General features: G+C 52.7%; 1 protein-coding gene across 5 annotated transcripts in view; it reads left to right on the forward strand.

The window, feature by feature from the left end:
* DGKD (diacylglycerol kinase delta) overlaps nucleotides 1–20614 on the forward strand; it is a 116303-nt gene that overhangs the window by 73759 nt on the left and 21930 nt on the right. For all 5 annotated transcript variants that reach the window (XM_045867701.3, XM_064587275.1, XM_064587274.1 and 2 more), the window contains 15 exons: nucleotides 2765–2869; nucleotides 3128–3260; nucleotides 4490–4596; nucleotides 4985–5110; nucleotides 5240–5342; nucleotides 5963–6125; nucleotides 8915–9023; nucleotides 12025–12164; nucleotides 13333–13417; nucleotides 14588–14682; nucleotides 14788–14887; nucleotides 14964–15237; nucleotides 16547–16696; nucleotides 17546–17674; nucleotides 19096–19192. In XM_045867701.3, coding sequence (XP_045723657.1) covers nucleotides 2765–2869; nucleotides 3128–3260; nucleotides 4490–4596; nucleotides 4985–5110; nucleotides 5240–5342; nucleotides 5963–6125; nucleotides 8915–9023; nucleotides 12025–12164; nucleotides 13333–13417; nucleotides 14588–14682; nucleotides 14788–14887; nucleotides 14964–15237; nucleotides 16547–16696; nucleotides 17546–17674; nucleotides 19096–19192 — 1916 coding nt within the window. The remainder of the gene's footprint in view (nucleotides 1–2764; nucleotides 2870–3127; nucleotides 3261–4489; nucleotides 4597–4984; nucleotides 5111–5239; nucleotides 5343–5962; nucleotides 6126–8914; nucleotides 9024–12024; nucleotides 12165–13332; nucleotides 13418–14587; nucleotides 14683–14787; nucleotides 14888–14963; nucleotides 15238–16546; nucleotides 16697–17545; nucleotides 17675–19095; nucleotides 19193–20614) is intronic.

Genomic DNA, 20614 nt, shown 5'->3' on the forward strand with positions numbered 1-20614 from the left:
TATAACTTGCTGCCCCGTGGTGACCAGTACTCACAAAGCTATTCCACAGTCGTTCCCCGCCCCCCCCCTTCGGCTTGTGGAAGATGCTGGGCCCAAAGATCCATCTTCTCAGACGATACAGCTGAGTTCTGGAATAATGTGAGCACTTCATCTTGTAAAGGTTGTCACAGGAGTAGCAGATGCAAGACCTAAAATAGAATGGACATAAAAAATGTCATTGTTCTCTTCCGTAACTCTTCTGTCATATTGTATAACTCTTAATATAATCTCTGACTTACGCAAAATATATTCTCTTTCTCTAACTATATTTATTACACGGATAAAAATTTTTAAGTATTAGGACTCATCCCAGAATGGATAATAAAGAAATGCTTGCTGAGATTTATAGACAGACCATGAAAATTCCTTAAAGCACTGACCCCAGGCCATTGGCAGTTGCCAGCTCGCCCATGGCCTTCCCTGACCACCCTGTCCGTACAAAGCGCCCACCAGCCGCATTCCCACGACTACTTCGTCTTCAGGGCCTGTGTCTGAAATTGCTTCCTTGTTTTTCTGTCTCTCTGCAGGGTCAGTGCTCTGTGAGTGGGAACCTGGCCTGTCATAGTCTTGGAATCTCAGGTCTAAAGCAGACACTCGGCATGTGCTTTGCTGGGCAGATCCTGGGATATGGGCTGGCTATTCATGGTGCTCTCCACATGTAGAGCACAGCAGCTGCCACCCCCACCCTCGGGAGGGGCACCCAGCTTCTCCAGTCCTCTGTTTTCTCTGTCCTCCAGCGCCGCACCTCCCCCCCCGCCTTGCAGCTTTCCCAGTCTGGCCTCTGTGTAGTTATCCCCGTGACATGGGAGAATGGACCATGCATTTGTGACCCAGTTCTAATTATCCCCTTCTGTGATTAAACCTTATAGGTGGTTCTAGAAATCACCAAAGAGATAATTTACAAAATACCATTTCTAAATTTCCCGAACCAAAAACATGATCATCTAATAATTTGAGTGTTGCTAATATAAATTAAAGCTAAAAGATGGGCCCAAATCCAAAAGTTAAGTAGCATGATTTATGGGTGAATCCTTGGGGACACAGGCATTTTCCTAACACTGCTGGTGGGAATGCAGATGGCACCAGCCCCGGGGAGGGAATTTGGCAGGAAAATTACATATGTGCTTATTCTTCATCAGGGCAGTTCTGCTTCTAGGAACTTCTCCCCCAAATACACCAGGAAACATATGAGGTCAGTGAAAAAGCTATTCATTGCAGCACTATTTGAGCTAGGAAAGGGTTTTCAACAACGTAAGATTTCTATTAATAGGGAGCTGATTGAATAGACTCCGGGGCTTCTGTCCAGTGGAGCTCTGTGCAGCTGTAAGAGAGAGTTAGGAAACACCCCATGTTGCTAAGGAGAGGTAGGCAGGATAGATATGAAATGAAAAAGCAAAGGTGGAGAAAAGTATGTGTGTGATACTACTTTTTTAAAAAGAGGGAAATTCGAATAGATATGTGTTTGCATCTGTCTTAAAAAGGAAGGATAAACCATACTCGTACTTATTTATTTTTTTAAGATTTATTTATTTATTTATTTGACAGAGAGAGAGAGAGAGACAGCAAGAGAGGGAACACAAGCAGGGCAAGTGGGAGAGGGAGAAGCAGGCTTCCTGCAGAGCAGGGAGCCCGATGCGGGACTCGATCCCAGGACCCTGGGATCATGACCTGAGCCGAAGGCAGACGCTTTAACGACTGAGCCACCCAGGCGCCCCTCGTACTTATTTTTTTGAAGCTGCCTGTGGGGAAAGGAGGGAACCAGGCTGTGGGGGACACAAGTTGAAGCTGGACTTCTGACTGTACCTATTTTGTAGATTTGACTTTGGAACCATGTAGATATTGTACATCAGTACAAAACAAAATATGTAAAATGTTACGACTTTTTAAAATTTTGGTAGACATTGTCAAATTCTTCCCTCAAAAGTTTATACTCTTTTCTCCCATACTTCTGCCAACACTGGATCACCATCTTTCAAAACTTTGCCAGTCTGATAGGTAAAAAATAGTTGGCCGTTTTCATCTGTGTTCCCCAATGACTAGAGCATTTAAGCATCTTTTATTCATTTATTAGCCCTTTGTATTTCTTCTCTGAGATGCAAGTCCATAGCTTTTTTTTGGTAAGAAAGATCTTTCTATTGATTTGTAAAAACTCTTTATATGTTGTGGATACAGTTTTCATTTGTTGATTATTACAGGTTACTGACCTCATTTCCAGTTAAGTTGTTCAGGCCCTTGAGTGTAGTAGCTGGTTGTTTTTCTCTTGTCACATAGTACAGGTTTTGTACAAGGACATTATGTATGATACATTTGAAATGCTTATATTTCACGTAACTTGGACCAACTTTCCCTAAACTGTTCAGGTGCTGGACCTCAATTTGTGAGCTCTTTGGAGTGATAGCAACTGTGTTTTCTTTCCTTTTTAAAATTTTCCTGTGGCTTATTACCTTGTCTGAGTGGTAGGTGGTCGGTGAATGTCCACTTGAGTTGATTTTTAGTGAACGTATAAACTAAATTTGATTGTTTCTTGGGTTTGAGACTTTTCTTGATTTTTAATGACCCATGATGGTCATTTTTATGTTCTGTTCAATTGAGAATCTGAACGAGTCTGTCATTTTTCATTAAAAAAATATATATGGTGAAAGTAGATTTTGAAAAAGTTTGTAGAGTTGTTGGCATTTGTCCTTTGTTCATTGCTCTATCGCCTGTATTTCTTGTTTCCTTCTAGGTCATCACTCCATGTAGGAAGCTCATCTTGTGTGCCGATAACAGGAAAGAAATGGAAGAGTGGATCGCAGCACTGAAGACCGTCCAGAACAGGGAGCACTTTGAGGTCCGGAAAGAGAAACATCCTTTCTTGTTACCCGCCCATTAATATTCTGCCATCCAGCATCAACCATGTGTGGACTGAGCAGTCTGGCAGTCACTTTCTCAGCATGTTCCTTGTAAAATTAAGGCTCATCGCTCGTCCTTTTGGCTGACCCTTTCTCTTCTCCTCTCTCGGAAGCTTTATTGAATCCCATTCAAGTTACCACATTCAGGGATGTCAAAGGGACACCTTATCTTTGCCATCCCTCTTTTCTTCTTCCAGCCTACCCAGTACAGCATGGACCATTTCTCAGGGATGCACAATTGGTACGCCTGCTCCCATGCGAGGCCGACCTACTGCAATGTGTGCCGGGAGGCTCTGTCCGGGGTCACGTCACATGGGCTGTCCTGTGAAGGTACGAGTGGCGTGTTAGTCTGCTGGGAAACGTGGCCTGAGGTTTGACTTGACGAAGCCTTAGAAACCCTTGAATAGTCCCCACAAATCAGTCAGATGTGTTTATTTTACCTACTAAGGAGTCTGATAAATTATTTTGTGTAGTAACGGAACAAAGTAAAAAGGGAAGTGGTGGTGATAAGGAGGCATGAAGAGGAAACGTGAAAGACACAGAGGAAAAGAGGTTGAAAATCAGTCCTCCCCGAGGTAGTTAGACCCCTTTGGAAAACTGAGCTGTGGATAAACAGATTAAACGTGGTCTTCCAGGTCTGGAGGGTGGGTTGTAGTGGTTGCACAAGGGCAGAGGTCAGGAGCAGAAGCCGACAAGCTCTGGACCCTGGGCCAGTTCCCACCTGCTGCCTGTGTTTGTACGACCTGTGAGGTTAAGACTGGTTTGTACATTTTAAATGGTTGCAGGGCGCCTGGGTGGCTCAGTTGGTTAAGCATCCAACTCTTGATTTTGGCTCAGGTTATGATCTCAGGGTTGTGAGATCGAGCCCCATGTTGGGCTCCATGCTCAGCGCAGTCTGCTTGTCCCTCTCCCTCCCCCTCTGTCCATGCCACCCCCCACCCCCCCACCCCCGAGCACTCACATGCTCTCAAATAAAAAAAAAAATTTTTTTTTTTTAAGATTTACTTGTTAGAGAGAGAGTGTAAGCGGGGGGTGGGGCAGAGGGAGAGGGAGAAACAGACTCCCCACTGAGCGTGGAGCCAACACAGGGCTTGATCTCAGGACCCTGAGATCATGACCGGAGCTGAAATCAAGAGTTGGATACATAACCAACTCAGCCACTCAGGTGCCCCAAAATAAATAAAATCTTAATAAAAGTGGGGGGGAGACAATTTTGTGACCTAGAAATCCTGTGATTTCTAAATTTCGGTGACCGTGCATGTGGCATGGTTCGCAGTGGTGCTTGTGTTGCTGGGCAGGGCTGAGGAGTCGGGTCAGAGCCTGTGTGCAGCCCCCCGAAACGGACTCCCGCTGTCCCGGCTGCTGGTCTCACTGCTCAAACTCTGTGCATAGCCCCGCTGTGTAGTTTACAACACGGGGAGCGCTCCGTGTTCATTCCCAGCCATCCTAGAGGAGCAGGGCAGGTCCTGCGGGACCACCTCCTCAAGCATGGGAAGCACCGTGCTGGATGAGGCTTGAAAAAGTTGAGGCTTGAGGGTCCCGTGTCTGTTCTCTCTCAGTGTGCAAATTTAAGGCCCACAAACGGTGTGCTGTGCGTGCAACCAACAACTGCAAGTGGACCACGCTGGCCTCCATTGGGAAGGACATCATTGAGGACGAGGACGGGGTATGCATGGGGGGAACCGCCCACAGGGCCCTGCGCCGGGGCCGCCAACCCTGCATCGACCCTCTCCACCTCATGCTGGCATCGGGGCCAGGTCCCCCCCCCCGCCCCCACTGGCCTGTGCTCACTTCTCTTGCTCACACTGGGTGTGAGGGGCTCCGCACGGTCTGCTGTGCCTCTCAGCCTGGCCAGCCCTTGTGAGTCGTGCTGTGCTCACCGGCAGCAGGAGTGGGGTGCCGGGCAGCTCGCTGCAGACCCTGCCTTCCCCCTGCTTGTGTCGAGCAGCAGGTCTTGGTTGAGTTTGTTTCAGAGCATTTTTGTGTGAGCGTTTCCTCGCCTGTGTGTGGGGCTCTGGGGACGTCCCTGGTGCACACGTCTCTGTGGTTTGCAGATCGCCATGCCGCACCAGTGGCTGGAAGGAAACCTGCCCGTGAGTGCCAAGTGCACGGTGTGCGACAAGACGTGTGGCAGCGTGCTGCGCCTGCAGGACTGGCGCTGCCTCTGGTGTAAGGCCATGGTGAGTGGGCGTGGCCACGCAGGCTGGTACCCGCTCCCTGTACGTTCTCAGCCGGCCCCCAGGTGCCCACTGCCGCAGTGGCAGGGAGGGTTCTGGGGCATGCCGGTGACCCCTTGTGATGTGTTTCAGGTGCACACGTCATGTAAAGAGTCCTTACAGACCAAGTGCCCGCTGGGCCTGTGCAAGGTGTCGGTCATCCCGCCCACTGCGCTCAACAGCATCGATTCTGATGGTGGGTACCTCGTGCTCTCCTGGCTCACCCGCGTTCTCCCCTCCCCCGTGCCGGAATGGGTGACCCTGGTGATCTGGGGATGTGGTCGGGAAGTGGTCAGGCCAGGCAGCTGGGGAGAGAAGACGTGCATAGAGGTGGTAAACGGAGTCCTGTGGCTGTTGGGCACACTGGGACGGGAGCCGTGCGCTGTGCTTTCCGTCTGCTGGCTTCCTTCTGGCCGCAGATGTGGATCAGTGTTCACCCGCACCTGCTCACCTGTCCAGATGGTAGATGACGATGTGTGTTAACAGGCCTTGGTAGAAGGTAGGAAACTGGGGTGCGGATCTTAGGAACTAGCTCCTCCAGATTGAGAGCAAGAGGGAAGGACAGCAGTGAAGTGAATGGTCTTTTTGAAACTGAGTCATGTAAGCACAAGGTCAAACTGCATGGGAGCACTGTCCTTCTCCGTGGGGAATGGGGATGGGGAAGAATGTTTATTGATCCCTGGCTGGTGACTGAGTGTGCACGTGGAAGTTACAGGTCTCTTGCAGGTGTTGGCTGCTTTTTATATGGTGGAGCCCCCGCCGGGATCTTGAATAGCTTTCTCATTTTCTCCTCTCCCTTTCCATCCTCACATCCAGGCTTCTGGAAGGCCACGTGCCCTCCGTCCTGCACAAGCCCATTGTTGGTCTTTGTCAATTCCAAAAGTGGGGACAACCAGGGTGTGAAGTTCCTCAGAAGATTCAAACAGCTGCTGAACCCCGCCCAAGTCTTTGACCTCATGAACGGAGGACCACACCTCGGGTAGGAAGGTTATAAAATAGATCTTTCTTGGAGTTTTAAAAATGTTTGAAGATAATGCATTGCTCATGAACAAAATGATTCAAAAATACAGACAAATTTAAATAGGAAATAAAAATAGTCTTTGTTGGACAGCGAATAGAGCTGCGTGTTTTTCTAGCTTTCCTGTGTGTAGGTCACTTGTGCAGACGCCCTTCTAAGTCGGGTTCCCTGCCGTTACCCGTTACCTCCTGTTGCACTACCTGCTCTTGGCATCTGTCAGCATGGGCGTGTTCTTATGTCCGTGATTGCAGGTCTGCCCCGTTCTTTGTAGTGCTGCCTGGTGCTGAGGAGGACGTTTTTCTCCAGTGGGGCCGCCAGGGAGAGTCTTCATTTTGGGAGGGCACAGGAGGTCTCTTACCTCACAGGTACACTGTACTTTCAGGTCCCGTGACACGTGCAGACATGTGAAGCCCAGTGTATGGGGCAAAGGAATTACGGCTTTTATTTGTTAGCTGGAGATCTGAGGTGTGTTCTTTCTACTTTTGTACATTGTGTAGTTTGTGGAGAACATTTGCTGCTGTGAGTTGTGTCATTTGAATGAACTCTTAGCTTCCTTGCTTGGCAGCACCAGTTCAAGGTAGGAACTCTAAGAGGCCGCCTTGCCTGGAAGGGAGATTGTCCAGGATATTTGTTGTGGAAGGAGCTTGCAGAACGTGTTCTCTGGTGTGTATTTGCCTTGGAGGCTCCTAGGAGTGTGTTGTTTTGGAGTCAGGTGTTGCTGGAACAGGAGCCTGGGCACCTGGCAGGGCAGAGGAGCATGCCCGCCGGCACCCTGGGGGTCTGGCGTGTCGCTTGTCCCCACAGGCAGCAAGGCACTGTTGGGGAGCGTCACTGGCGGCAGCTTGCCAGCCTGGCCCTCAGAGGCTGTCCTCCACGCATTTCTCCAGGTGGACTGATGAACTGTTGGTCTGTGTGTGGGAGCACATTCACTCTCGGCTTGATAGTCTTTAAAAAAAAAAAGAAAAAAAAAGTCATTTTAGTTAAAAAATGGGGCCAGTGGCGGGATCATCAAAAGCCCTCGTATCCCGAGCAAGTCCGGGCCTTTACCCAGCAGGGCACTGGGGTCACTGGGTGGGGGCTGAGGAATGGGCGGGGCCGGCTGGCCGCACAGCACGACCTGAGAACAGCCGAGTGCGTCTTGGTGTGCGTGCAAAGCCCCGCAGTCGGCCGTAAAGTCGCGGGGGACCAGCCGGCTTCAGAAGCGCCTACACAGGTGCTGTGGGTGCTGGTTTAGTAAGTTCCCGTTTCTGGGAATCAGCCTTGACCTCCGGCAGTCACCTCAAAACTGGAGATACTGCTTCATTTTCCCGATTCCCAGCCTGGACGTGTCGCATCTCCTTCAGAGAAGGAAGGCCTGAGAGAGGCCAGTGTTCGCAGGGGAACACACGTGGCCATTTTTCTCACAACCTGAGGTGCAGCCTTGCTGCTTCAGGCCCTCAGCCCTGTTGGTAGCCTGAGTCTCGTGCTGTGTCACTCATTCCGGTTTGTTCTCTGAGGACTTCCTCTGGCTGGGACTCTGCCAGATGCAAGGCCAAGTAAGGTGGGGTCCTTGTGTTCAGGGTGCACAGCACGCAAACCGGTAGTCAAGGTCACGAGACAGGGCGATGTACAGATTCTTTAGGAACCCAGGGAAGGAGCATACAAATGAGACTGGAGAGTGTCTCAGTTTCTCTGCTGAGCTGGTGTTGGAGATGAGTGGCAGAGAGGAGGCGGGCAGCCTGCTAGGCAGAGGGGCTGTGTGTGCAGGGAGGTGAGGACGTGGTGGTGCGGCTGGGCGAGCCGTGGGGCTGGGGCAGGTGGCAGGCAGCTCCTGGCCGAGAGTTTTGAACCTTTCCTGGAAACAAGTGGCAGCTTCTAAAGCTAGACACTCAGGGTGCCTGGGTGGCTCAGTCAGTTAGGCATCATACTCTTGATCTCAGCCAGGTCTTGATCTCAGGGTTGTGAGTTCAAGCTCCATGTTGGGCTCCACGCCGGGTATGAAGCCTACTTAAAAGAATAAAGCTAGACACTCAATGAGACTTTTGGGAAGGTCCTGCCGGTGGCATGAATTGGAGGTATCCCGAAGGAGACATGAGGTAGGTAGGAGGCTCTTGGAGGGATTATGAGAGAAGCTATGGTGGCCTGCACTCCGAGGGGATGATGAGGTCTGGCCCTGTAACTGGGTTCATGGTGGTGCCATTCTCCGAGTAAGGAAGCTTAGGACGAGGAGGTGCCCGTGGGATATGGAGTGACGCGTTCTGGTAGAGGGTGAAGTGTTGCCCTTCAGGAAGATCTAGAGGTCATCATGCAAGGTCATTGGTGTCTGTGTGGTCCCTGAAGCCACAAACCTGGATAAGGAGGGTAAGGAATGAGCAGAAGGCTATGGGTGTTCTGAAGGGACATTGTGTGTAGCAAGATGACCAAGAGGAGGAGCACAGGAGGGAGATGGAGATAGATTTGAGGGGAGCTTGGTGGGTCTCACACTTGCGATGGAGGGGCGTGGACAGATTCCTGCAGCCTAGGGCTCCTGAGCTATGTGAGTGAGGGGCAGTGGGTGCAGAGGCAGGGGTGGGTGACTCAGCGGCGTGGGTGGGTGGCTCAGTGGGCTGAGCCTGAGCACACCTGGGCTCTGGCTCCCAGAGGCCTATTCACAGCGGGGGCACAGGTCAGCCAAGAGGAGTGCAGATGGGGCCTTTTGGCTCAGGACTCATTGGCCATCATTTGTCTTTTAGAATGAACCTCATTTCTTTGACATTTTCTTTTCTCTGCAGCTTACGCTTATTCCAGAAGTTTGATACATTCCGGATTCTGGTTTGTGGTGGGGATGGCAGTGTTGGCTGGGTTCTCTCTGAAATCGACAGCCTCAATCTTCATAAACAGGTACGTGGATGTGGAGGGGCCTAGCCAGGGGAGAGCGATGCTGCGGTTCCGTGATGCTCCTTGTCCCCTCGGCAGGGTGTGGCGAAGGTCTCGGAGGGAAGAGCAGGCAGCCTAATGGTGCCACGGGGCTCAGGAGCTGTGTTGTAGGAATGGGAACTTCACAGGTAGAAGTGAAGGGAGCTACGAAAGAACATTCTAGTCCCTGGAGGTCCCAGGCAGGAGCAAGTTGGCTGGGACTGCCATCCCATGGCACCCCAACAGCTTTTATTGGGTAGTGATAGAATCTGCTGCCTGGGGCCTCCTGCTTATGGGGAGGGGGCAGAAGTAGACTTGAATGTCAGGTCACAGTTAGGGTTCATTGGACTTAATCTCTCGCGCGTTTTTTTCTTCTTCTTTTCTTTTTTTTTGCTATTAAAAATAGATTTTCCTGATTGGAAAACAAAAAAGTATTCATTTATTTTCCATTCTGCTCTATCGTCTTCATTCCCCACCCCCCAACGTTAACCACTGCCGCTAACATTTTGGTGACTGTCTTTCAGACCTCCTGTCGACATATATATATATATATATATATATATAATATATATATATTATATATATATCGTATAAGATATGTTGTGGTCTTAATTGAAACCGACCCACATTACCCATGCTGTCCTGTTTCTGCATTTTGTCTTGTGATGCTCATCAGTAAATAGAGAGCCTTGTGATGGTTTTCCATAGGCGGAGCCGTGTGGCCAAGGTCGGCTTGCCTCCCTGCTCCGTGGATGTTTAGGTTGCTCTCGGTAGGGGCTGTGCCAGCTTATCTTCCTGATGCTGCAAAAGCTGCCCCTTCCCCTTCGCTGTCCGTTGCTCATCTTCTTAGTTTTCCCAACTAAGTAGACAAAAAAGGTACGCTTGATTTTTATTTCTTCAATACTGATGAAGGCAAACATCTCAGTTAACTATGAATTTTTAGATGAATTAGATGTTCATGTTTTTTGCCTAGTTTTCTATTAGGGCATTTACCTTTTTTTTTTTTTTTTTTTTAAAGATTCTATTTATTTATTTGAGAGAGAGAGCACATGAGAGGTGGGAGGGTCAGAGGGAGAAGCAGACTCCCTGCCGAGCAGGGAGCCTGATGTGGGACTCGATCCAGGGACTCCAGGATCATGACCTGAGCTGAAGGCAGTCGCTTAACCAACTGAGCCACCCAGGTGCCCCAGGGCATTTACCTTTTTAAAACATTTGATGTCTAAGGATTATTGTTATACTAGGGATATAAATTCCTTGTTGGTCATATTTTTCCTAGTTTGTCATTTGCTTTCAACATATGTTTTTCAAATCTTCGACCTGACTTGAGCATATTTTTCAGACTTAGCCTTCTCTCCCGACTGTTAGTGTTGGTGGTTTTACTAGGTGGATGGACTTTTGTTGTCTGTGGTTAGCCCTGGACTCGCGGATAATGTTGAGAGGCGGCCCACCTGAACCCAGCCTATGCAGGTGAACTGCTCAGCTCAGGCACGTACTGCCCCCTAGTGGTGAAGGTGGACTAGTACACGTGGGTCCAGGATTATCACTAGTCAGGAAGCCAGGGAGGCCAGTCATTTGTTTACATCCATTCAGCTGAGTTCAGTGAGCATCCATCTCCTTCGGCTTCTCTGTGGCACTTGGTCCTGGTCACTTCCTCACTTGCCTAGCTTCCCTGAGACCCCACCCCCACCCTCTCTCTGTTTCTCTTTTTCCTGGCTGCCCTCCAGCCTGCCTACCTGCCTCATAGTGCCTCAAGCCTGGCATTTTTAGCACTGAGCCCACCGCTCAGCCCCACTCACCGTGCATTTCTTTCCTTGGAGCCTGAAAATATTGTTCACCAGACATCCAAGCCAGAAATCTGAGTCGTTCTGGATTCTTCCCTCATCCTCCCTCATTTCTAGTTAATGACTGGAGTTCACTGCCACCCCGGAGTGTCGACACGGGGTGTCAACACACTGAGTACTGCTGAGTACACCTCAGCTGACCCTGGGCCTCTGTCCGTCCACTTCTCACCGGGGGGTCTTCCCCACGGACAGTTTTGCTCACTCACCTGCTCTGCTGAGTGTTCTTTGGTGGCTCCTTGGTTTTAGGATAAAGTCCAGGCTCTAACATAGTTCATCGGAGCCCCCGATATGGCTCCTTCTTCATCTCTGCTTCTTTGACTTCCTCTCTCCTGACTTGGCAGGTGGTTCACCTCTCCACCTGGAACACCACTGTGTCTTCAGTGCGCTGCCTGCTCCTTTTCTTTAAGGCTCTGGCACCCAATCCTCTCTGCGTGGTGTGCTGGGCTTCCTAGTCCTTGTGAAGGACCGACTGCTTCCACACGCTGCATGTGGAGCTGGAGGCCGAGTTCTTGGGCATCCAGCGTCTAGGGAGCTCCCTGAGCCCGAACTGGCCCGATGAGAGTTCCAGCTAGAGGGCCGGGCCTGAGCAGTGCACACCGTCACTCTGGGGAGGGTCAGGTGGAAGGCTGTGGGCTGAGCGTGGGGGCATGCTCAGGTTTGGTGACTAGACTGTGGATGTCCTGGCTCCTGTTTTTGATAGGACTTAAAAGCCAGGAGTGAAACGACACTAGTAATGTTTTTGGAAGATGGTCCTGGCATTAGTGAGTAAGACATAGTGGATGGAGAAACGGCGGGGGACGTGGGGGGCTCCGAATGATTCTCGATAGGAGTTCAAGGATACTCACAGGAAGGGACAGGATTGTGGTCGTAGCAGTGAAAATGGGAAGGAAGGGGATTTTGAAAATCTACATCAGAGAGGACGTAGAGGATTAAGTGTCAAGATGAGAAATGGGCATGGGAGAGGGTGGGTCAGATGGTTCTGTAATCTTCTCTTGGATTAGAAGATCCTCGGTCTTGTCTAGTGGGTTCTGCCTAGACTATGAGAGCCAACGCGTCTTAGAGGAGACCTCTCGCTGAACTTAGCCACTGTTGTAGGTAACAAGGAGGGTGTTTAATGCCGTGTCTTCCCCTCTGTGTCCTGCCAGTGTCAGCTGGGAGTGCTGCCCCTCGGCACAGGGAACGACCTGGCTCGAGTGTTAGGCTGGGGCTCAGCCTGTGACGATGACACCCAGCTCCCACAGATCTTGGAAAAGCTGGAACGAGCCAGCACCAAGATGCTGGACCGGTGAGTGGAGGGCGTTCTCGTGCCACACAAGGCAGGTCACCTTGACCAGGTGTTCTCAGCCTGGACTCCCCGGAGAACATAGGTCCCGTGCAACTGTTTGTAGAAATTGGACCTGAATGAGAATTATTGAATCAGTGTGTTGTATGCCTGAAACTAACATAAACACTGGATGTGAATTACACTTCAATAAGAAACATGAAAGAGTCAGACCGATCTGGGATATAAATCCCTGCCCTGTCACTGAGAGTTGCATGAACTTGAGCATTTTACTCAGTCTCACTGTGTCTTAGATTCCTTGTCAGTAAAAGAAAAATAATTCTAGCTGCCATGCGGGGGTGGTTGAGAGATGAGTTCATTCATTTGGTCAATTCAACTAGAGTTTGTTGGAAAAAACAAATTAGACCTGAGCAGGAATTCTTTTTTTCTGGTAGTTTCTAACTTTTCATCAGATTATGCAGAAGGTAAAAACAACCAGAAGAGGTGAGGAACCATGCCCTTGAGTGGTCGGGATGGGGTGAGGCCTTGGGGGTGTTGGAGAGGGCGGCTCTCTGCCCCCTGCGGACACCTATCAGCAGAGTCGTCCTTACCATAAGGCTGAGTGATCCCATGTCCCCACATTCTGTTCCCAGAAGAATCTAAGTTCTGGGTAATTGTCCTGGGTAGGTTTAAAAATACTTTGGCATCCTTTTCGAGTGAGCTACTTTTAGTTCTGAGCTAGATGTAGGAAATCCCACTAACCACGTGCCTGTGGTAAATTGGTTTCATTGCAAATGCTTCATGGTCTCGGGAAGGGTCCCGCAGTTGTGATTGGCGGTGTGATTCTGAGCACACTCTGGCCGCCCCTGCCATGTCTTCTCTCTTTAAGGGAGGTGTACGTGCCTTGGTGCCCGTGAAATGCTCACACCCGGGGAGCTGGCTGCTGGCTGGGGGTGCTCATGCTCCGCAGAGGGGGAACCCGTCTTGCAGAAGCAGATGTTCCTTCGTGGGATCCCTTTCCCCTGCTTCGGGGGGGTTGCATGCCCTCCTGGTTGTGATGTTGGTTCTCAGCTCAGTGAGGAGCCAAATTATGGGCCGCAGAGTGGAGATAAAGGGCCTACAGATGAAGTGAGGTTGTCAGCCTTGCCGGGGGGCTGGGCCAACCTGCTGAGAGCTGCCTTTGTATGCACAGGTGGAGCGTCATGGCTTACGAGACCAAACTCCCTCGGCAGGCCTCCTCTTCCATGGGCACTGAGGACTTCAGTGAGGGCTCTGAGGTATTTGCACCATCTCACCAGCCCACTCACAGTTCAGGCTGCGTCCCCCGCCCTCCAGTGATGAGCCGTGAGCCACTCCTTAAATGTCCTGCCCGAGGTCGGCCCCGCAGAGGTGCAGGCTCATCCCCGGGGTCTTGCTGGAGCTGAGCGAATTCTGACTACCTTGTGGGCTTTGGGGTCATCTGGGGGTTTCCTGGGGTTACCCCAGGATTGGGGGTTCCTTGTGACGACAGTCTCCTAGGACTTCCTGCTCTCACAGCATACACTGCGCCCCTGCTGCCACTGTCCCCTCCGGGCCCTGGGCTCCCTCTCTGATCCCACCCTTTCTAGAACCCCCTCCATCCTGCCGCCCTTGTGGTTAGCCTATCCTAGTTCAGAATTCAGCTCTTCTCTTCCTTTTACGGTTGCTTCTGTGACTTAATTGTCCCCTCAGGGCCTAGACTTTGCCCAGACTAGTGCAGTGCCAGGCACATAGCCGTGCTCATCCCCACTGGGCAAGCTGGCTGCTGGTTGAGCAGAGAGAATGCTCTGCCAAGGGCTGTCTCTCCGCCAGGAGGGTCAAGGACAATGGGCTAGGGCAGTGGTCAGCAAACGATGACCCCCCAGCTCCAATCTGCCCGGGCCTGCTCTGACCTGGCTTACGAGCAAAGAATGGTTTGTACGTTTTGAGAGAGGAAGAATACAGAGTGTAAAGCCTGAAATATTTCCAGTCTGGCTGGCCCTGGGCTCGGGCCTAGAGGGATTGTCACATGGTAATCCCGTTATCAGCAGGTGGAGGTGAGTGGTGAGGGGGTCATTTACACCGAGAGGAGAGGGGCCAGGGCCAGGTCCCAACCAGAAAGAGAAATGTGTTGTCTGCTGTGAGGAGGCCTGCCTGTCGGCCTTGCTGCCGTAAGGTACCAGGATTAAAGACTGCACCTCCTAGCACAGGGTGGGGTGTGCAGTCAGACTAAAGTAGTGCGAGCTGTCTGTAAGATTGGATCCACGTGGTCTTTTTTGTTAAGATCCGTCTGTCCACAGCTTGATGAAGCTTTTGAAATCTTTCCGCCAGCACTGGCAAATCTGAGATTGGTGTGTGAAGTGAGTGGAGGTCCCAGGCTAGCAGGGGAAGTGGGTGAGGAGTTCACTGGGAGCTTCCAGTCACCCCACCCTGTCTTGGGATAACTGTAGGTGCAACAAATTCTCTTCTATGAAGATTCAGTCGCGGCCCATCTTTCTAAAATCCTGACCTCCGACCAGCACTCGGTGGTGATCTCATCGGCCAAGTGAGTGCCTGGCGGCTTTGGGGGAGCCAGGGGTCGACCTTGCAGGGGGCCCGGTTCCCAGGCAGAACTTTCTCTGGAAGTGTCTTTCCACGTTTCCTCCCATAGAGTGCTCTGCGAGACGGTGAAGGACTTTGTGGCTCGGGTGGGGAAGGCCTACGAGAAGACCACCGAGAGCTCGGAGGAGTCAGAGGTCATGGCCAAGAAGGTCCGTCCCTGGGCCCCTGGGCGGGAGGGCGTAGGACGGAGAAGCACTCTGCCCCATTCCGTTCGTTTTCCGCCAGTGCTCTGTCCTGAAAGAGAAGCTGGACTCTCTCCTCAAGACCCTGGATGATGAGTCCCAGGCCTCATCCACCCTGCCCACCCCACCCCCCACCATCGCGGAGGAGGCGGAAGATGGAGACGGGACGGGCAGCGGCTGCGGCTCCACGGGGGAGCGCTCGCTGGGGTCGGCGTGCCCCGGCCGGCCGCAGATATTCCGTCCACGGGAGCAACTCATGCTCAGAGCCAACAGCCTAAAGAAAGCCATCCGTCAGATCATAGAACACACAGAAAAAGGTAGCGGGTCTCTTAATGATGAAGTAGCGTTCTTCAGCCAGCACTGGGCACTCCGTTTTCCCCCAAATATGGTGACAAACAGGAATCCACTGTGTGGGCCACAGCCAGGACCCAAGTTCACTTGCACCCTATGTGGTGGCAGCGCCTTGTATCCGAGCGCCCTGGGGCACACTCTCCCTCCTCACCACACTTGTTTCTGACGGAAGGACTGGAGGGAGCAGAAGTGGAGGGCAGAGCAGGATGGTGCCCCCAGCAGGGGAGGATGTAAATGGGTCCTTGGGTGGGGGACCCCTCCCTGGAAGGGGCCTGGCCTGCGCTAACTGCCAGACCTCGGGTGCAGCTTGGCACAAACAGGCGGTAGTGGCGGATGTGGAGGGAGCCTCTCGGGGTGGGGGGGGGCCCTTGTTCCTGGGGTGGGGGGCGTTCCGAGAAGAGCCTCACACTTGGTTGGAACCAAGGAGCTCTGAGGACGTCCCGAGAGGGGGGCCCTGTGAGAGGCGGGCCTGGCCTGGGGTGGTGGGTGAGGCCGTCAGCTGAGGGCTGGAAAGAGAGGCTCGCACGGGGCACTGCTGCATCGAGGGGTGGGAGGCCGGGTGAGCTGGAGGTGGTCAGAGCAGTGGGGGGCACTGCGGGGTCCCAGGCGGGGCCAGCTGTGAAGCAGAGGGTGCTCGGGGCCTGGTGGCCAGGCTGCCGACTCTCCATGATGAGCCTGGGGGTGGTGGGTAGGTGGACTGTGTTGGATTAAAGACTCGCTGGCTGGTCGCTCCCTTTTTCTAGCCTTGGTTTCTAAGCTTTGAAGGGAACACTACAAATACATGGTGACCTGTGGACTTCTTGCATCCAGCCTCCCTCGAGCTGTGTTGTCCTTGATCTGTGTGCTCTCTCATTACCCTCAGAAACCGTTTCACCCCGCTGCCGCTCACCCCAGACCCTTCCCAGCAGACCATCTTCCTCGTCCTTCAATGAGAAGCATGGGTTGTGACCCCCGCCCCCCTCTGGTGTGTTCACGCCAGCCCTGCTCCTGGCTGACAGTCAGGTGGAGGCCCCGTGTGCCCTCACTCTTCTCACCTTTCCCACGTCTTCCAGCCGCTCGGCTCTCTCCCTTCTCCCCAGCCCGTCCACACGGATGCCCAGTGCCCCGCGTTCTTGCAGGGCTGGTTGGACAGTGGGGACGGGGTGGCCGCTTCCGGCTGTGAGCCTTCAGCTGAGAGCACGTCTGAAGAGAGTTGGCGGAGAGGAGGAGGGAGCCCGCGTTGAGCGGGCCCTCTGCCGTTGCACGCTCAGCTGCAGGTGTTCTTCCCTTGCACAGCTGTTGACGAGCAGAACGCCCAGACCCAGGAACAGCAGGGGTTTGCCTTAGGACTCTCTGAGTCAGAGGAGAAAAAAGACCCGAAGTTGGATGACAGAGTGTGTCCCACCGAGAGCTACGGGGTTACCAAGGGCAGGAGCCTCCGCAAAGGTACCGGCCAGTCCTGAAGACCCCATCACTGTGATTGGGCCCCTGGGGTTGGCCATAGTCAGAACGCTTGCCCTGGGAAGTTTTAGGTTGTGTAAAAAGTCACGAACACGCAGCCTGTTTCCATGCACCACCTCCCTTGTCTGGGGAAGGCCCAGCAGGACCCCCACAGGAAGGAGTGTGCTTTCCTCAGAACCTGCCATGCACCCCAGACCCCAGGGCTCAGGCCTGTGGGTCTTCCTGGTGCACGAGGGGTCCCCCCCCGGGGCTCAGGCACCCCTGGCTGCAGCCAGCCAGACACTGTGCACTTAGGCAAGTTGCTCCGGGCCGGGCTGCCTGGCATTTTGGCCAGGGTGCCACCTAGCCCTATGGGCTGTCCGCCTGGGGGCCTTCCTCCCTCCCTGAGCAGCCCCCCAGCCCAGGCACCGCCTCCCCCACTGACTGTGTGTAGCCCCCTCCCTCGTAGCCTATACACCCGCTGCGAGGTGTCTGTCTCAGCATTTCCTCCGTGATCACTACTGCTCTGAGCTCCACTCTGCACATGCAGGGACGCCCGCAGCCCAGACTGACCGGGACGCAGCCCGGCCTCCCCAGCCCAGTCTCGGCAGCGCCTGTGTCACCCTCTAGAGGGCGTCCAGACCCTCCTGCCTCTGCGGCCCCTTCCCATTTCCCCTCCTCTCTCCTGGGCCCCTTGATGTGTCTCGCACACTCTGCCGGGGGCTGGCCGGGGGTTGACGACCCTTCCTCACTCCCCTCAGTCCTTACAACGGTTGTTGCTCTCATGACCTCTCCCAGTGCTTCAGTAATGTTCTATTTTAGATGGTTTTATGGCTTTCTGTTCTGTTTTTGTAGTGTCCAAATCCCCATGTGAGAAGCTGATAAGCAAAGGAAGTTTGTCACTGGGCAGTTCTGCCTCTCTTCCTCCCCAGTCAGGAAACCGGGATGGCCTGCCAGCCCTGAACACCAAGATCCTGTTCTCGAGTGAGTGTCCCCCGTAGGTTGGCCATGCGTGTCTGTGGGCCGGTGCGGGTGGGGCGCTAACCTGCCAGCTAGCGAGATCAAGGGCCTGTCGCTTTGCCTGGCACTGAGTCTGTGGGAACGATTGAGACCACGTCCTTGCCCTTCAAGAGCTTATATATAGGTCTGTGGGAAACAGAGATTGGGTTTCAAAGTTATGTCATGGCATGAAAAGTGCCTTTATTTATTTTAAAGGGCAGACAGCACGCAAATCGCTGCCAGAGGCCCCAGGAAGATGTCATTGAGGAGACGATAACTTGAGCTGGGTCCTGAAGGATGAATAGGAGTTATCCTGAGTGAAAAGGGAGGGGCGGGCAGGGTGTGATTGGGCGCCAGGCGAGTCATCCTGTCGTTTCTAGCGTGATTGTAGACACCACCAGGAAAGTGGTGTCTCTGTCTCTGCTTTCACTTTGCCCAAGTTAGGGTCGAGGTAATCTTCCCTCCAGAGGGACTGTGGCAGCTCTGTGTCTGCAGGAGGAAGGAATAGCATGGGGGGTTGAGGGTGCCGGTAAGAGCCCCCTAACCAGCTTCAGGTGACTTCTTGAGGCCTCCTGGGCCCGGCAGAGCGCACGCCACACCATCTGTGATTTGGCAATTTCTAGGTGAATCTCAACTGAATAGAAAAAAAATTCCAGAAGTCCTTGGGAGATGAGGCTAATGAGATGTATTTGGTTAATCAGAGACATGATTGTCACCAGAAGGGGTTAATTGGCAGAATGTTTCAAAGCAGAGCTCCATCTCTGCCTTAATGTTTATGACTTAAAATTTGTAAGTTGGGGATGCCTGGGTGGCTCAGTTGGTTAAGCGGCTGCCTTCGGCCCGGGTCATGATCCCAGGGTCCTGGGATCGAGTCCCACGTCGGGCTCCTTGCTCAGCAGGGAGCCTGCTTCTCCCTCTCTCTCCTTCTGCTTGTGCTCTCTCTGTCAAATAAATAAAATCTTAAAAAAAAAAAAAAAAATTGTAAGTTGGTGCAGGTTCCTTGGGGATTCTGGTCGCTTGGGCTGTTCCCTGTTTACGACTCCGGAATGTAGCCTCACAAAGCTGTACAACTGAATGTTAGGATTACTCGTACTGAGAGATCATTTCAGTGGAGCTTCTTATGTGTAATGAGAACAGTCTTTATAAACTGTTCTTTACTGTGTCTTCAGGTGGTGGTTTCTGCCACTCAGTGTGTTTGTTTTTGCTCCATGAATAGGGATTTATGATGGTGATTTTTGACCTGAAACACTTAAATTGTCAAAATTTGGATCTGTTTATACGTTATTTAGAAATAATTTAATTGCAGTAACGTTTTGAAGAATACATGTCCCTCGGCCTGGAAGACACAAGCTTCTCTTAATTCAGTGAATCCCGACCTGCTGTCTCTTCCTGTTTCCTCCTTACAGACGTTCGGGCTGGGATGTCTGGTTCCTTGCCTGGAGGTTCTGTCATCAGTCGCCTATTAATTAATGCTGATCCCTTTAACTCGGAACCAGAAAACCTGTGAGTATGGCGGTAAACCAGGAGAGCATGTTGTTAAAAGAATGTTGGAGCCCAGAAAACAGATGTGGAATTGGCCACAGGAATTCACGTACAGTTGACTAGGTGATCCTTTTCCAGCTTCGTTAGCTGATAAGGAAAACTTAGAAATTGTGACGCCTCAGCTAAGCGTCTCCCAGCTTCCCGCACAGGTCCCGCGTCAGTGGTTCCTGAACATCCCCCAGGGTCTGCGGTTTTCTGTAGGTTCAGGAGCTTCTCCTGGGAGCTGACTTGGCCCTTGTTCTCCATGGTCGCCCCCCCAGGACCCCGGCTGGCCTTGCATTGGCGCCTCGCCCTGACACCCTTCCTTCCCCCGCTTCCCCCTGTGGGTGCTGCAGGGGCCTAGGTTCTGGGGCCGAATCTAGGAGATACAGTCCTGGGTTTGGGATCGCAGGGAAGAAGCCTCCCAGGCTGCTCTGTGGGCTGGCGCTGTGTCCTCTGCCCTGTTTCTCAGGCATCGAGGACTCTGACACAGCAGTTCTGTGTGTGTGGAGGCCATTGGAGACAAACGGTGTTTGAAAGCCTGGTCTTCTAGATTTTCCCTTCTGCTGGCTGATAGCAAGGTCTGGGGGGCGTGGCTGGTGGTAGTGGGTTGACACACTAGCCACGTGTGTTAGGGGTGGTGGAAGGGTGACAGGAATGTGCAGCTTTGCACAGACTCGGGGGTTCTGGAGAGCGGAGCCAGAAGTGTGCAGAGTGGCCTCGGTTCAGACACCTGCTGCCCGATGCTGGCCTGCCCAGACATACCAGCGTCCTCGTCCCGGACCTGACACTGCTGAGTGCCCGCCCCTCACCCCGCCGCCCCGCTCTGATCCTGACCCTCCCCACACCTTTCCTCAGTAAGGCCAGAGCCGTGGCCTTCCATGAGCAGTACCCACACGGCCTCCTGAGCTAGATACTTTGTTCCCTTCGCCTGAGACCACTGAAGTCCCACACCTGGAAGCTTAGGCAACATGTCTTTTCCCCCTGTCGTCTTCCATAGGGCGAGACTCACCTGGGGAGACAGGCTGCTCTCCTCCCTTCATGCGGGGCGGCGTGCCAGGGCCGTGGCTCGGGGGGCCCCCCCGATTTGTGGTCATTCTGCCTTTGCCTGCAGTAGCCTCCGGGGCCTGGCCGCCTCCCACTTCCCGGGTCCCTGTGCCCTGTCTCTCCATTCTCCTTCCCTTGTCCCCATGCTGTTTTTCTGGATCAGCTCCCTCCCTTTTCCCAGGACCTGTAAATACTGGTCAGCACGTGGTCTTTTGCTCAGAAAACGGTTCTGTCCTGAGCTTTGCTCTCGATTAGCTGTTAGGCGCTTGGATTAGATGTGTCATAAAAACACATCCATGTGGTGATTGCTTCTCAAATCAGGCTTCAAATGCCTGTTAACCTAAAAGGTGGCAGGGT

This window comes from Mirounga angustirostris, unplaced genomic scaffold (genome assembly GCF_029215605.1).
Source record: "Mirounga angustirostris isolate CCGP_5_RB_7025 unplaced genomic scaffold, mMirAng1.0.hap1 SCAF_3, whole genome shotgun sequence".
Taxonomy (NCBI): Eukaryota; Metazoa; Chordata; class Mammalia; order Carnivora; family Phocidae; genus Mirounga; species Mirounga angustirostris.